This window comes from Schistocerca serialis, chromosome 1 (genome assembly GCF_023864345.2).
Source record: "Schistocerca serialis cubense isolate TAMUIC-IGC-003099 chromosome 1, iqSchSeri2.2, whole genome shotgun sequence".
Taxonomy (NCBI): domain Eukaryota; kingdom Metazoa; phylum Arthropoda; class Insecta; order Orthoptera; family Acrididae; genus Schistocerca; species Schistocerca serialis.
This window is the reverse complement of record NC_064638.1, coordinates 577,293,279-577,310,190: the sequence shown is the minus strand read 5'-3', so window position 1 is coordinate 577,310,190 and position 16,912 is coordinate 577,293,279. Positions and strand designations below refer to the sequence as shown.

General features: G+C 45.1%; 1 protein-coding gene across 1 annotated transcript in view; it reads right to left on the bottom strand.

Annotated features, from left to right (window-relative positions):
- LOC126476641 (Kazal peptide Pr13a-like) overlaps positions 1-4,108 on the bottom strand; it is a 79,589-nt gene extending 75,481 nt beyond the window's left edge. Inside the window, exon 1 of the mRNA XM_050103558.1 lies at positions 4,009-4,108. Coding sequence (XP_049959515.1) covers positions 4,009-4,051 — 43 coding nt within the window. The 5' untranslated portion in view covers positions 4,052-4,108. The remainder of the gene's footprint in view (positions 1-4,008) is intronic.
- Positions 4,109-16,912: the final 12,804 nt, after the last annotated feature.

The window sequence follows — 16,912 nt, the reverse complement described above, 5'->3', positions numbered from 1 at the left end:
GGCTGCATGATGCGCAACTTCGCTCCCGACGTCCATGGCGAGGTCCATCTTTGCAACCATGACACTATGTAGCGCGGTATAAATGGGCCAAACAACAAGCCGAATAGACCGCTCAGCATTGACATCACGTTCTCTTCACCGATGATTGTCGCATTTGCCTTCAACCAGACAATCGTCGGAGACGTGTTTGGAAGGAACCCGGTCAGGCTGAACGCCTTAGACACACTGTCCAGCGAGTGCAGCAAGGTCGAGGTTCCCTGATGTTTTGATGTGGCATTACGTGGGCCGACGTACGCCGCTGATGATCATGGAAGGCACCATAACGGCTGTACGATACGTGAATGCCATCCTTCCACCGATAGTGCAACCATATCGGCAACATATCGGCGAGGCATTCGTCTTCATGGACGACAATTCGCGCTCCCATCGTGCACATCTTGTGAATGACTTCCTTAAGGATAACGACATCGCTCGACTAGAGTGGCCAGCATGTTCTCCAGACATGAACCCTATCGAACATGTCTGGGACAGATTGAAAAGGGCTGTTTACGGATGACGTGACCCACCAACCACCATCTGCCCCAAGTTGGGTTGCCGGTGTTAAGGTGCACGGGGTATTTTCCAGGATAGTTTTATTTTGTTCGCCCTGATTCAAATGGCTCTGAGCACTATGGGACTTTACTTCTGAGGTCATCAGTCCCCTAGAACTTAGAACCACTTAAACCTAACTAACCTAATGACATCACACACATCCATGCCCGAGGCAGGATTCGAACCTGCGACCGCAGCGGTCGCGCGGTTCCAGACTGTATCGCTAGAACCGCTCGGCCACACCGGCCGGCTGTTCGTCCTGTATTCACTGTTTTGCCATGCAGTGAGTATCGAATAGATATAAAGGACGCCGAGGAAGCTGAAAACATCAGCGGGCGGTGATGAGTAAATGCATATTGGAATGCAATCAGCGTAACTAGACAAATTGAGAAGTGGTTAAGACAACAGACTCTCATACAGGAGGTGAGAGGTTCAAATTCCAGCAACCAATTTAGGTTAAGGCTTTTCTCAATTTTAATTAATATCTTAAGTTAAATGCTGGGATGGTTCACATGAAGAGGTCTCCCAGTCAGACCTTGCCCTCCATCTCAGATGAACTTTCCGTCGACGGGTCGTCAAACCTCAGCCTTCCTTTCTCTTTGACAGGCGCAGCGGATGTGGCGATTTGGCGTAATGTGTGGACACGAATGGAGATGCAAGCTTGACGTTAAGTACGTTGCTATCAGTTTTAATTATAGTAATGCTTCTGTCAACAGCATGTCACCCGCTGCTGCACTAGACAACAATATTTGAGTATTTAGTGCCACTTTAGGTGTTCTGCGGATAACTAAAACATGCTAACATGCCTGCATTTGATCAGATATGAAGTGTAACACCTATGTAAACTAACATGTGTTCCGGTAGACGGTGTTTAGCATTATTTTCGTCCTTATGCGTTTTCAGAGCAATGACCAACTCTTTCAGTGTAAGCAGCACATTTATTATAAGCAAACTACCGTGGCACATAAACACTTCATAAAATTCCTCGTGTCAGTTGCAGCTCCAGACATGTGCTTTAGATGTCATGCTTTTGTTTACAATGCAAATACCATCCACGAAGCAGAGATATCACTCGTTTCCTATATTCAAAAACATCATCTACCTTCTCTTAAGCAAAGAATACGTGTGAAAGGTGCAGCACGTTGGAAAAACAACTGCTTTCTCTGTGAGAGTGAAAATATTATTTAGCTACAAGGCAATTTGATTTAATGTTACATTCTTTTCGTCTACGAGTACATCATACTCCGCAAGCCACCTAATGGTGTGTGGCGGACTGCGGTATTTTGACAAAACAAGATAGTGCAATCAGATTGTATATTATAAATTAGACACACGCACACACACGCATTGTGCTTGATCTTAAAGAGCGTGCTTGTTGTAACGTTTATTAGTAGTATGACACCAACACTACTGTTGTGGCAGATGAGACCAGACAGCACTCATCACGTGTTTGACCTTTATGCCAGTACAAATTAAGCAAACAGTGAAGTGTTTCACTTGGCATATACTGTTATACATTGCTGAAAATCGATGAAGAAGCGACGAGCAGCTTTGAGATGTGAGTAACGAGGAAAATAGAAAGTGTGAAACGGAAAGCCACATTAAGGAATGTGGAGATATTAAAAAGGATAAATGTCAAAAGACAGTTACGGAGGATAACTGACAGTAGAAACAGGAAGTGGCTGTAGAGTTCGGTGAGAACAAACTGAATCATGAAAGATGCTTCAAGAGGGATTAGGGATATACAAAAGGGAAAAGCAGTTAAGGACCTCAAGGAGAATTCGTCCATAGGGTGAATGATGACTAATCCAAATTTATAGCACTTGTAGATTTAAAAAAAGAAGCTATTGACACCGTTGGCTTGAATTAAGTTTTTGAAATTCGGAAGTTATCAGAAGCAAAATACTAGTAGCGAAAGATTATATAGAACCTGTGTAGAAGTCAGACCACAATTATGAGAGTCGAAGGGCAAGAGAGGGAGATAGTAATTGAGGAGTGAAGCATGTTTGGAGATTTTCAAACATGCTATTCAATCTGTACACTCAACAAACAGAAAAGGAAACTAAGGGAAGGTATTAACGCAGAAAAATAAAAATTTCGAGATTTGTCAATAACACTGTAATTCTGTCAGTTATCGAAAATGACATGTAAGATCAATTGGGAGGAATAGATAAGAGTCTCAAGCAGAAGTTACATAAAAACATCAACAAAATTAAAGTAAGGGTGCTAGAGTACAGTCGGATAAGGTAAGGTGATACAGAGGGAACTAGGTTAGGAACTGAGATGTAGTTTTGCTATTTGGGCAACACAGTAACTAACGATGGCAGAAGTTAAAAACTGATTTAAAATGCAAACTTGCAATAACAATAAAATCATCCCAAAAAAGACGAAAATGGTAACATTTAATACGAATTCAAGTGCTGGTTTTTTTAATGGTTTATTTTCAGCAATAAATTTTCCTCAGCGGTTAGATCGAACTACTGCAACCGTGTTGTGATTTCAAGATGGCCAGCGATGGCCGAAACGTAATTTCGTGTCAGTGAAAGTACTGATGAATAAAAATCTAACCAATACGTGAAGAAGAACGTAAAAAATGTAGTAAAAAAAAAAGGCAAGTAATTGTAATTGTAGGTGAGTTAAAGCTTAAGACCCGTTCGTGATCCTAGCAAACAGAATTGTAAGAAAAAGCATATTATTACAGCAACCACTGAAGAAGGTTTAAATAAAGCGGAACACTTTTGGTCTTAAGGCCAAAAGATGATATATAACCTATATCTGTTGTATAATTGCAACTGCGGAAAAATAGGCCGAAAAACAAGTAGGACAACATTGGAATTTCTTTTCGAATTCTGTGTGAATGTAGCGTAAACAATCATTTGAAAAACGGTGACGTCTCCAATATTATCAGAATGTCGTTATTTGTAAATAAATTTAGGTGTTTGTAAGTCTTCTGAAGGTATTTCTTTGGAGTGTAGCCATATGTTGCAGTGAAACCTGGACGATAAACAATACAAATAGGAAAAGCAGAAGATTCCACAAAATAAATCTGAAGATTAGGTAGGTAGCCTGAGTAAGTATGTAGGATGTCACGAATTGAACAGGGGCGAAAAGAGTTTTAAGGCAGAATTCGGTAAGGCTCACCTTGCTGCATCAGGGGATAGTCAATTTGGTAATGGAGGAAAATGTGTGTATGGGCGAGGGGCTAAGAAATCTAGGAGACCAAGGCTTGAACACGGAGCCTGTTCAGTTGGATGTAGGTCACAGTAGTTACGCACATGTACAAGATTTGAACAAGGTGAGACTGGCACGGAGAGCCTGGTGAAGCTCGTCTTCGGACTGATGACTACGTGACAGGAGCGGCAGTGTGCCCCGGAGCCTCGATGCCGGCTTGTACTTGGCGGCGGCGCGTCCACTCACCTAGGAGCGCGAGCACGCAGAGCGCCACCTTGGCTGCGGCCATGTCTGCTTTCTGCTCGCTGGCACCTTCCGGCTGCAAACCGCGGACTGGCGCGGCCCGCTCGGCGCGCCCAACATAAGCGGCCGCGGCCGGCCCGTGACGTCACGCGGCGGAGCTTCCTTGACCTTGCTCCCCGCCACCCAAACTTCGCGCCGCGCGGAAGGAGCGCAGCCAGCTAAAGCGGCCGCCGACAGCCGGCCGGCCCTACGGGTTGCTGCCGCACCGGCCTCAGCTGGGCTGGAGAAGGCAACAGGCGCGCTGCTTTGCCAGGCTAGGATAGGCTGCAAGTGTGTACTGAGTACAACTCTCCCGTATTTTCAGGGATCTCCCGTATTATAGCAATATTTTCTTAATCCTACCAGCTCCCATACTGACTACCAGTTTCTCCCGTATACAGGGTGGTCCATTGATCGTGACCGGGCCAAATATCTCACGAAATAAACGACAAACGAGAAAACTACAAAGAATGAAACTTGTCTAGATTGAAGGAGGAAACCAGATGGTGCTATGGTTGGCCCGCTAGGTGGCGCTGCCATAGGTCAAACGGATATCAACTGCGTTTTTTTTTTAAATAGGAACCCCCATTTTTTATTACATATTCGTGTAGTACGTAAAGAAATATGAATGTTTTAGTTGGACCACTTTTATCGCTTTGTGATAGGTCATAAACGTATGGCTCACAACTTTAGACGAACAGTTGGTTACAGGTAGGTTTTTTAAATTAAAATACAGAACCTGGGTACGTTTGAACATTTCATTTCGGTTGTTCCAATGTGATACATGTACTTTTGTCAACTTATCATTTCTGTGAACGCATGCTGTTACAGCGTGATTACCTGTAAATACCACATTAATGCAATAAATGCTCAAAATAATGTCCGATCAACCTCAATGCATTTGGTAATACGTGTAACGACATTCCTCTCAACAGCGAGTAGTTCGCCTTCCGTAACGTTCGCACATGCATTGACAATGCGCTGATGCATGTTGTCTGGCGTCGTCGGTGGATCACGATGGCAAATATCCTTCAACTTTCCCCACAGAAAGAAATCCGGGGACGTCATATCCGGTGTACGTGCGGGCCATGGTTTGGTGCTTCGACGACCAGTCCACCTGTCATGAAATATGCTATTCAGTACCGCTTCAACCGCGCGCGAGCTATGTGCCGGACATCCATCATGTTGGAAATACATTGCCGTTCTGTTATGCAGTGAAACATCTTGTAGTAACATCGGTAGAACATAACGTAGGAAATCGGCATACATTGCACCATTTAGATTGCCATCGATAAAATGGGGGCCAATTATCCTTCCTCCCATAATGCCGCACCATTCATTAACCCGCCAAGGTCGCTGATGTTCTACTTGTCGCAGCCATCGTGGATTTTCCGTTGCCCAATAGTGCTATTATGTCGGTTTACGTTACCGCTGTTGGTGAATGACGCTTCGTCGCTAACTAGAACGCGTGCAAAAAATCTGTCATCGTCCTTTAATTTCTCTTGTGCCCAGTGGCAGAACTGTACACGACATTCATAGTCGTCGCCATGCAATTCCTGGTGCATAGAAATATGGTACTGGTGCAATCGATGTTGATGTAGCATTCTCAACACCGACGTTTTTGAGATTCCCGATTCTCGTGCGATTTGTCTGCTACTGATGTGCGTCCTAGACGCGACAGCAGCTTAAACAGCTACTTGGGCAACATCATTTGTTGCAGGTCGTGGTTGACGTTTCACATGTGGCTGAACACTTCCTGTTTCCTTAAATAACGTAACTATCCGGCGAACGGTCCATACACTTGGATGATGTCGTCCAGGATACCGAGCAGCAAACATAGCACACGCCCGTTGCGCATTTTGATCACAATAGCCATACATCAACACGATATCGACCTTTTCCGCAATTGGTAAACGGTCCATTTTAACACGGGTAATGTACCACGAAGCACCGGAAAAATGTTACGTGATACCACGTATTTATACGATTGTGACTATTACAGCGCCATCTATCACAAAGCGAAAAAAGTGGTCCAACTAAAACATTCATATTTCTTTACTTACTACACGAATATGTAATAAAAGATGGGGGTTCCTATTTTAAAAAATCGCAGTTGATATCCGTTTGACCTATGTCAACGCCATCTAGCGGGCCAACCACAGCGGCATCTGGTTTCCCCCTTCAAGCTAGACGAGTTCCGTTCATTGTAGTTTTTTCGTTTGATGCTTATTTCGTGAGATATTTGGCCCGGTCACTATCAATGGACCACCCTGTATATCGTCAACAGTCACTATTGTAAATGCTCTGAAGAGCCAAAGAAACTGACACACCTGCCTAATAGCGTGTACGCCCCCGCGAGCCCGCAAAAGTACCGCAACATGACGTAGCATGGACTCGACTAATGTCTGAAATAGTGCTGAAGGGAATTGACTCCACGAATCTTACAGGGCTGTCCGTAAATCACTACGAGTACGAGGGGGTGGAGATCTCTTCTGAACAGCACGTTGCAAGGCATCCCAGATATGCTCAATAATGTTCATTTCTGGAGAGTCTGGTGGCCAGCGGCAGTGTAAACTCAGAAGAATGTTCCTGGAGCCACTCTGTAGCAATTCTAGATGTGTAGGGTGTCGCAGTGTCCTGCTGGAATTGCCATAGTCCGTCGGAATCCATAATGGACATGAATGGATACAGGTGATCAGACAGGATGCTTAAGTACGTGTCGCCTGTCAGAGTCGTATCTAGAAGTAACAGGGGTCCCATATCGTTCCAACTACACACGCCCCACATCATTACAGAGCCTCCATCAACTTGAACAGTCCACTGCTGCCGTGCAGGATCCATGAATCGATGAGGTTCTCTCCATACCCGTACACGACTATCCGCTCGATACTATTTGAAACGAGACTCATCCGAGCCGACAACCTGTTTCTAGTCATCAATAGCCCTATGTCGATGCGAGGTGCAAGCTTTGTGACGTGCAGTCATCGAGGGTACACGAGTGGGCCTTCGGCTCCGAAAGCGCGGTTCGCACGCTGACACTTATTGATGGCCCAGCATTGAAACCTCCAGCAATTTGCGGAAGTGGTCCACTTCCGTCACGTTGAACGATTCTCTATAGTCGTCTTTGGTCCCTTTCTTGCGGGATTCTTTTCAGGCCACAGCGATGTCGGAGATTTCATGTTTTACCGAATTCCAGATATTCACGGTACACTCGTGAAATGGTCGTACGGGAAGTTCCCACGTCACCGCTACCTCGGAGATACTGTGTCCCATCGTCCGTGCACCAACTATAACACCACGTTCAAACTTACTTAAATCTTGATAACCTGCCACTGTAGGAGCAGTAACCGATCTAACAACTGCGCCAGACACTTTGGTGTCTTATATAGGCGATGGCGACCGCAGCGCCGTATTCTGCCTGTTTACATATCTCTGTATTTGAATACGTATGCCTATATGCCTATACCAGCTTCTTTGGCGCTTCAGTGAAGAAGGTCTATACAGGGGAGACGAACTAAAAGACATTAAAGAAACGGAAGTGCATGTAGATGAAGATGAGATGGGAGATATGATACTATGAGAAGAATCTGACAAAACTCTGAAAGATCTAAATCGAAACAAGGCCCCGGGGGTAGACGATATTACATCAGAACTACTGATAGTCTTGGGAGAGCCAGCCGAACGGTTCTAGGCGCTTCAGTCTGGAACCGCGCGACTGCTACGGTCGCAGGTTCGAATCCTGTCTCGGGTATGGATGTGTGTGATGTCCTTAGGTTAGTCAGCTTTAAGTAGTTCTAAGTTCTAGGGGACTGATGACTTCAGATGTTAAGTCCGATAGTGGTCAGAGGCATTTGAACCATTTTGAGCCAGCCCTGATAGAACTCTCCCAACTGCTGTGCAATATGTAGAACACAGGCGAAATACCCTCCGACCTGAAGAACGATATAGTAATTCCAATTCCAAAGAAAGCTGTTTCTGACAGGTGTGAAAATCAATGAACTATCAGTTTAATAAGTCATGGTTGCAAAATACTAACACGAATTCTTTACAGAAGTATGGAAAAACTGGTAGAAGCCGATCTTGGGGAAGACTAGTTTGGTTGCCGGAGAAGTGTAGGGACACGCCAGGCAATACTGACCCTACGACTTAACTTAGGAGATAGGTTAAGGAAAGCTAAATCTACGTTTCTAGTAATTATAGACGCAGAGAAAGCTTTTGACAATGTTGACTGGAAAACTCTCTTTTGAAATTATCAAGGTAGCATTGGTAAAATACAGGGAGCGAAAGGCTACTTACAACTCGTATAGAAACCAGACGGCAGTTATTAGAGTCGAGGGGCGTGAAAGGCCTGCAGTGGTTGAAAAAAAGAGTGGGACAGGGTTGTAGCCTATCCCCGATGATATTCAATATGTACCTTCAACATGTAGTCACGGCAACCAATGAAAAATTTTGAATAATATGAATTGAAGTTGAGGGAGAAGAGAAAGTGTGCAAATTCCAACGGCCTGTAGAAACAGTGTCGCCAAACCTGTTCTTCATTTGGCTTCCTCAAAACGAACAAACATAACTTTGCATTACCTAGCTTAAATTTATAATTTCTGAAAATGTCACTTCCGAAAATGTCAGATCATAGCTGGTAAGGAGCATTTCAACAAGTGGTAATTCACAGACTCACAGTTTCTGTACATTACAGTATTTTTGCGCATGTAAGTGCTTGGCGTGCGCAAGGACCTGATTAGATAACTTCAGTGCCAAATAACTCAGAAACGGCAAACGTATCTAAGTTTTGTTGTATCTAAGTTTCTTCTTAAAAACTATTTCTCAGCAAGACCACCCTTGAAACACCCTTACAAGCTATTCAGACGATGATGACGTTTGTTTTTTTTTGGGTGCATAACAGCGCGGTCATCAGCACCCGTGCAAAATCCCAATTTTTACACAGTCCAAGTTTTTCACAGTCCAATCTAGCCACTATCACGAATGATGATGATGATGATGAAATGATGAGGACAACACAATCACCCAGTCCCTGGGCAGAGAAAATCCCCAACCCAGCCGGCAATTGAATTCGGGACCCCGTGATCCAGAGGCAGGAACGCTAGCCACTAGACAACGAACTGTGGACAAACTTTTCAGTGTGTTCTTGACCACCCTGTATAGCGGAAGAGAATTTATGTCTGCTGGACTGTTCTAGGAGAAAACTGACCATTATTGATCGACCACGAAAGTTTCGACCGAAGGAGGGAAATTGTTGGGATTGTTACGAACTTTTCCTTTATCTGGACTCGGAATGTATACTGCGATTGGGTACTCAAATTTTGACGTTGGAAAAACCAGCTGCATTTTGTGTAGGAGAGGAGAAAGACGCCGCGCGGGATTAGCCAAGCTGTCTAAGGCACTGCAGTCATGGATTGTGCGGCTAGTACCAGCGGAGGTTCGAGTTCTCCCTCGGGCATGGGTGTGTGTGTTTGTCCTTAGGATAATTTAGGTTAAGTAGTGTGTAAGCTTAGGGACTGATGACCTTAGCAGTTAAGTCCCATAAGATTTCACACACACACAGGAGAAAGACGCTTCGTCTCAGAGAATGTTCAAATGTGTGTGAAATCTTATGGGACATAACTGCTAAGGTCATCAGTCCCTAAGCTTACACACTACTTAACCTAAATTATCCTAAGGTCAAACACACACACCCATGTCCGAGGGAGGACTCGAACCTCCGCCGGGACCAGCCGCACAGTCCCATGACTGCAGCGCCATAGACCGCTCGGCTAATCCCGCGCGGCGTCTCAGAGAATGATAGAGCACACCTCAGTAATGTAGAGGGAGATGTATTCGCTTTACAGCTGGTCACAGGTGCTGGAGCTGAACTTCGAATTCTCAGCCACTATTGCAGCCATCCTCTGCACCTGTATCAGTAGAGTGGTGTGCATGGTCTGCATTTGTATTCATCATAATGAAGGGGCCACAGACTTATTTGTTAAAAATGTCACAATGAACGACTGTGCAGAGAGAGGTTTTGTTAGAGCGCGTCCTGTCCCTCAGGCTCTTCGAGAACTGATGGCTCGGAACTTACTGCTTTGCAAGACAGAGGGGTCCTAGCAACCATTACTGCCTGTCAGTGGGCGTCCTCTCTTGTTACTCTGAAGACTCTGATTGTCCACCGATTTGAAGAGAGCTTACTTTTCCAAAACTGATTTGCGCGACGCTTACTTGCAAATCCCTATGCATGACCAGTCGCAACAAGTCTTTGCTATTAACGCTCATCTGGTTCTTTTCGAATTTTTAGGATTACTGTTTGGCAGTGCTTCCACGCTCGCCGTATTACAGCACTTCCTGAAACAGCTGACTGCAATAGTTACCTTTTGCTCAAATTATTTAGATGACATGGTCGTCTCAGGTCCCACTCCCTGAAGAACACATTAGCAATCTTCGCGTTCTGTTTCAAGTGTTGTCTGCTACGGGTCTCAAATATAATGGAGGCAAATGTGTGTTTCTTCAGATTGAACTTGAGTACTTAGGACATGTCATTAAAAGCGATGGTGTTCACCCATTTCAATCACATTTGCTTGATATCTGCGACCTTGCACCTCCACGCAATGTGCTTACATATTACATCCACTTCACTCCTATCGCCGCTGAAGTTGCGGCTCCCTTGCATCGCTTATGTGAGAAGAATATTCCTTTTATTTGGTCGCAAAAGTGTCAGTCTGCTTTCCAGATGTTGAAGCATGCTTTGCTTAGTGATTGCTGCCTTGTTCATTTTGATCCAGCTGCGGATTCTTCCTCTTACGGCTTCGGTGCAGTCTTGTCGCTTAGAACTCGCTCTATTGTCAGGCCGATTGCCTTTACTTCGAAGTTGTTGAACAGACTTCAGTGTAACTGAAAATGAGGCTCACACCATTGTCTATGGTGTCACTAAGTTTCGCCGGTATCTTTTCGGGAGAAAATTTAACTTGCTGACCGACCATAAATCTCCACAATCTTTGTTCAGCCATTCTCAATTAGTTTCAACTCTCACAGCGCCGAATCTGCAATGGTGGGCTCTTCTGTTGTCAAATTACCAATATGAGATTGTGTACTGGTCCACTTCTAAGCTAGGCAATACAGATGCAGATGATGTTTCTCGCGTCCATGTTGGCCCAGATTCATCATTCGACGAGTCCTCTTTTTATTGTTGCTACGTTGGCACACAGGACGCAGATGTTTTGCACAGCTTTTCGCTTAATCACAGGAAAATTGCCCAGGCTACAGCAGCGGATCCTGATTTGCAGATTCTGTTGTACTACATCCGCAATGGTTGGCCGTTTACACCCTTACAGGTTCGTAGCCCTGTGGTTTGCTACAATTTTTTCTCATCAGCACGCACTTGCCGTTCACCGAGGTGTGATTTTGATTCGCACCAGTAATGACCAGTCTCATGTTATGGTTCCCTAGGCTCTCCAGCCTGACGTGCTTCGTTTGCTACACCAAGGTCACTGGGGGATCATTCGCACGAAGCAGTTGGCACGACGTCATTGCACTTGGCACTTTCTGGATGCACACATTTAACAGTTGACTTCTCAATGTCAAGCCTGTGCTGAACATCAGTCATCTCCACCATCAGCAGTTCTCTGAATGGCCCAAACCTCAAGTAGAAGTACCTTGGCAACGCTTATATCTCGACTTCACAGGTCCTTACTGGGATACGCGTTGGCTCATCGTCATTGACTCTTTCAGAAAATTTCCCTTCATAGTTCCTAAGGCTCGTTCCATAATCCACGCCGTGTAGTCGGTCTTTGGCCTAGAGAAATTGCCTGAAGTGATTGTGACTGACAATGGACCTTAGTTTGTTGCCGCTGAGTTTGAACAGTTTTGCATCGCCTGTGTCATCAAGGGCCTCATGAGTACATCGTTCCACGGCCAATCCAGCGGCGAATCTGAACGCTTTGTACCGACATTTAAGCTACAGAGGGACAAACTTCGTGTCTCTCACATACGGAATCAAACTGTGTTGCTATTTCTGTCTTCCTACCGCTCCCAGCCACGCGACGGACCATCGCTGGCAGAACTGTGACATGCACGGCGCACCACACCCTGCTTCAGTTGCTGCAGCAGCCACGGCGTGCGGTGCCCAATCCGCCTAGATAGGCAAAGTATCAAACTAACGATCTGGTCTTTTACAGGCTGTGTGGCAGACGGAGGCGCTGGGAGCAAGGCACCATTATACGATGCATTGAGCTCTATGTTTCTCCTGCAGGGACTGAGAGGATTCCAGAGACGCCACCAGAATCAAATACGTATATGTGAAGTTTGTTATCTCGCCTCATGCTTTGTGCTTTCAGATGGCCTAGTCCTGCCTTGATGCAAGAGCCCTCGCTGCATCTGGCTCCTGCAGGCCCCACACAGTTGGCGCCAGTCCTGGAGCCGATGTAAGCAGTGCCCTTTCACGATCTTTTAGATAGTGACAGCCACTGTACGTATTGGGATGGGCCCTCTTCCCAGTGGCTGTCCCATGTGCTGCCTCGGATCCCTCTATAGTCACTGAAATGCCTCTCTCTACTTTTGCTGCTCCATCTCTGGAGATATGTGTGCACCCTCTGCCCAGTTTTTCAGCTGGTGTTCCCAGGCACGCCCAGGGAGTATACCAGGACACAAGTGGGAGCTTGGCATCATCCTCAGTTTTGGCTCCCATCTCCTCATAGCCACCTACATTCAGCTCTCCCCCTCCACGCCTTGGTGCAAACCAAGGCCCATCTACACTACCTGACAATGGTGAGAAGTTTTAGGGGGAAGAAAGAAATGCTGTATACTCCTCGATATGACCCCAAGGCGTACCAAGATTGGTAACGGAGTGGCAAGTTTCCGTCGGACACCAGAATCAGTCGCACGGGATTTGGCGAACCCATTGGGGTGCACCCACTGAGTCACGTCCCCAGCAGCTCCGTCCCACGGGCACCCACTGCCACCACGATACAGAATGGGTGGCAGCAGCTGCTCAGCCCGCTTGTACCTGGTGCCTATTGGTGAAGTCACTATTGTTTGCGCAGAAAACATGATCCTGATTGCCGTTATATGGGCTGGACTTCGTTTCTTGCCACATTAGTTGTAATGAGTCTTCGTACACTTGGAGAAATGTAAGTTAAGTTAATCTTATGTTTACTGTGATATCTTGTTTGCTAATCATTTCTGCTTCTGTCCAGCTGTCCTACAACGACATTTGCCACACCACTCTCTACCCCACCTCCCTTACCGTTGGGTACAAAGTTGTACACAACCCTACTATATACTCTGCAATGCATAAGCTTGCCAACGGCTACTGCTTGTGCAGAGTGCGGTGTTGTAATGGAAGCCTGCGTGTACCTATTACAACTTCCTGCCCCAGAATTTACCTTTAGCACAGAAAAACGCCCTTCAGAATTGTGTTGAGATCTGTGCCAAGGATAACACTAATTATAGATGGTCCGTCCCAGTAAGTAACTGTGTACTCACACCAGTAGTGGTAATCAGTGAGCAAAATATGAAACCCATCCAAAATAATGAGGCAAAGGGTTTACGCTATGGAAATCAAACATTAGCTACCGGGTAAAAAAAGTTTTTAGTTTCTCAAAGATCAGACTACATAAAACAAACACTTAATCAAAAAAGCAGTGGATGAGAATAAACTCTGCACATAAAAAGCGCCACAAACTACTTTAGGGAAAGGTGTGATAGGAATGGAAATCAACCCCTTACTCCCGTGGATAGAAATTTCGTTTAGCGCAGTCTGACAGTAAACAGAATTCAGAAATTGATTGTGACTGTGAACCAACAAAATGTCCTACGAATAATTCTCTGTTCAACTCAAAACTAGTGGAAATAAGCTCTCCACAGACAATGAAATAACTCTCGACTTTCCCTAACTGCAAAACTGCAAATATTCTTACCAAAAGACACAGATGCTGCAAGAAATGGTGCTATGACAAACTCCTGCTATTTATCTGTCTTCACAGCGCTGGCGGCTACACCCGCTCGCCGCACCCAGATGCAAACTATCCAACAGCTCGGGGTCCTGCGCCTGCCTGAGTCAATCTCATTCGGCACCTAGCCCCCTTCTTCTAACAAGCTTCCCTTCTTGGCGCACAACACCCTTCTGACTGTAGAACTTTCCTTCTCAGCGCACCGTGCCAGTCTGACTGTCTGCCATGCGGCCAAAAAGGCCTTCAGCAAGTCGTAGTGGCTTCCTGTTTTTTTAACTCCAACTGAATCATCTTCCACGAACACATACACTGCCTCCATCGTCTATACAACAGAAACTGAGTCAACTGGAGCTTTGCCCACGAAAACGAGGCAACTCTTTGATTTTGACGTCACCAACCCCACAGCGGGAAACGGTTCTTGCTGGTGTGGGAGAAGTAAGACAAATCGGGCATCGCTCTGTCGGGCGAGCCAGTGTTCTGCCCACATTGCCATTGGCTGCGCTAGCGTCGCCCACATCATTTTCTCCGCAGTCAGTGTCCTTCACCGGCGCCGGCCGCGGTGGTCTCGCGGTTCTAGGCGCGCAGTCCGGAACGGCGCGACTGCTACGGTCGCAGGTTCGAATCCTGCCTCGGGCATGGATGTGTGTGATGTCCTTAGATTAGTTAGGTTTAAGTTGTTCTAAGTTCTAGGGGACTGATGACCACAGCTGTTAAGTCCCGTAGTGCTCAGAGCCATTTGAACCATTTGAACCTTCACTGGCTCGCAGAAAATAAAGTCCACTACCCGCGGTGTAGCCAATGCGTACTTTCACAGGTTCGCTGCCTGTGAGGGGTGGCTACTGTACAGTCTTACCTCCGACATGGCCGCCTGTCCCCTCTCTCTTTGCGGTGGGCCGCCACCCGTAACCGAACTTGCTGCCAGCCTCAATTTAGAGTAGACAGAAAATACTCCCGGCCCGAAAATTAAATCATGCAGATATTCTGCTAAATGCACACAAACCACAGCCAACCTCGTATTAAAATGCATTGTTAGTACCCTTGCGTGAGGACATATTAGTTGATTAGTAATTGCATAGAAGAAAAGTAGTTCAAATAAACACTGAGGAGAGAAATGCAGACCATCTGAAAGAAAAGACGCCTTTCAACACAATTTTCATAATATTCTATCTCTGTGCCAAGGTCTGTGGACTCCCCTTTTTGGCCTTCTCTTACTTTTCTTCTCTCTCTTCTCCTCTTCCTTCTTCCTTCGTCGTACCGTGGCTATATCTCAGTGTTTTCAACACAAAAATGGAGGGAGAAAGGGGGTACACGTGTGTGGTTGATCACAATGACGCAGTGATTTGAGTGAGTGTCACCCTTATCTCCGTTTTGGGAAGATTGATGACTGAAGCAGTAAAATTCCTCTAAAAGAAAAAGGTAAGTGCTCTCTTTTCGAAAAAAAGGTAAATAGTAGTGTAGACCACAATGTCTATCGTGCTACCAAACTGAAGGAACAAGACACAGTTTGTAAAGTTTCAACTTCCCATGAAGTTTATTGATCCCAAGAAGCTGAAACAAAACTCATCCGTTCCAAATGTCATTCACAACCAGAGTAGTTAGTTTTTTGGCGTGTGTGTAGTAGTCACTAATGACTGAAATGATCGTTCCAGTAATTCTATCACAATCTGTTCATGGGTTGCTAAGCAACGTATCAACTAGCTGACTGTTCCGCGATTAATATCTGTCGTAATCGAACAGTAAATCAACTCACACTTGCTTTAAGCATCAAGAACACTTACTATCCCTTCCGATAATTCTTTGATAATTATTATTAAGTTAATGTCAATAAATCACTGTCAGTATCACTTAATCCTTCACGCGACTATAACGCGCGAAAGCCTACCGCATATCTCAAACTTCACGCCGATATTTCAAAGTCCGCGCGCGATTTGTTTGTAACAATGTTCGGCCGGGGTTCCCTACAATATTTTCTAAGCCAACTCTGGGTTGTGAATTATCAGTTCTATGTCCATTCATAAAAATTACAGAGGACCCGTACTCGATTACGACTTGTCCGCCCACTCGAGCAACTCAGACGGTATCATCCTTCTCAAAGAGAAAAAATATCACGCATAACGCAGCGTTGCGATATGCTACGTCAAAACACATTTATATACATCTCAAAAAGACTCATTACCTATTGCTCCAAAAACATATTGAACTTAATTAAATTCTTTACTTTATAAATAACTAATAAAATTTAGAAATGACTTACTTGCATACTGTGTCAATCACTCAGCAAAGATTTGACCAAAGATTTGACAACAAAAAAATCTAGACTTGAGATGACGTAATGGGTTACTATCTGTTTTGACTCTCCTACTCTCACGTGACACAAGGTATATCCGACTGTAATGGACATCCCCCCAAGATTATTCCTTAAAGATTTCGAGAGCTATACAGACGATTACCCGTGTAATGCTACAGGTCCTTCTTACATGTTTTTGCACCCTTGTGCCTTTTGTAATTATTCGTACTGTTTATTCAGTGACTGGAATCAGATTAAGGCATCTAGCAATTAGTCAGATTGTTATAGTCACCTTTAGTTTCATTTGACAACTTGATGAAAAAATTTATCAATTTTTTCTTTTGAGGTGTGGTTCCCATATTTCATATTCAGTGGACCTCCCCCGCTCAATTCAGATATTCTGTTCATTATCCGTTGTGCGACTTTGCTTTTTCATACCACGTCATGGGAGCCATCGGTTCAATATATAGATCTCCGGGCTCTGATCTCGTTCCATCTCAGAGGTATGCTAAATGCTCAACTGACACCTGATAATCACTCCCCAATGCTATCAGTATTCTTAGAGAAGAACAAAGCGTCGCCGCCCGTATACATAGCACTAGTAGGTAGGTGCTGATTTAATTACTTTTGAGTGTGCTTTCTTTGC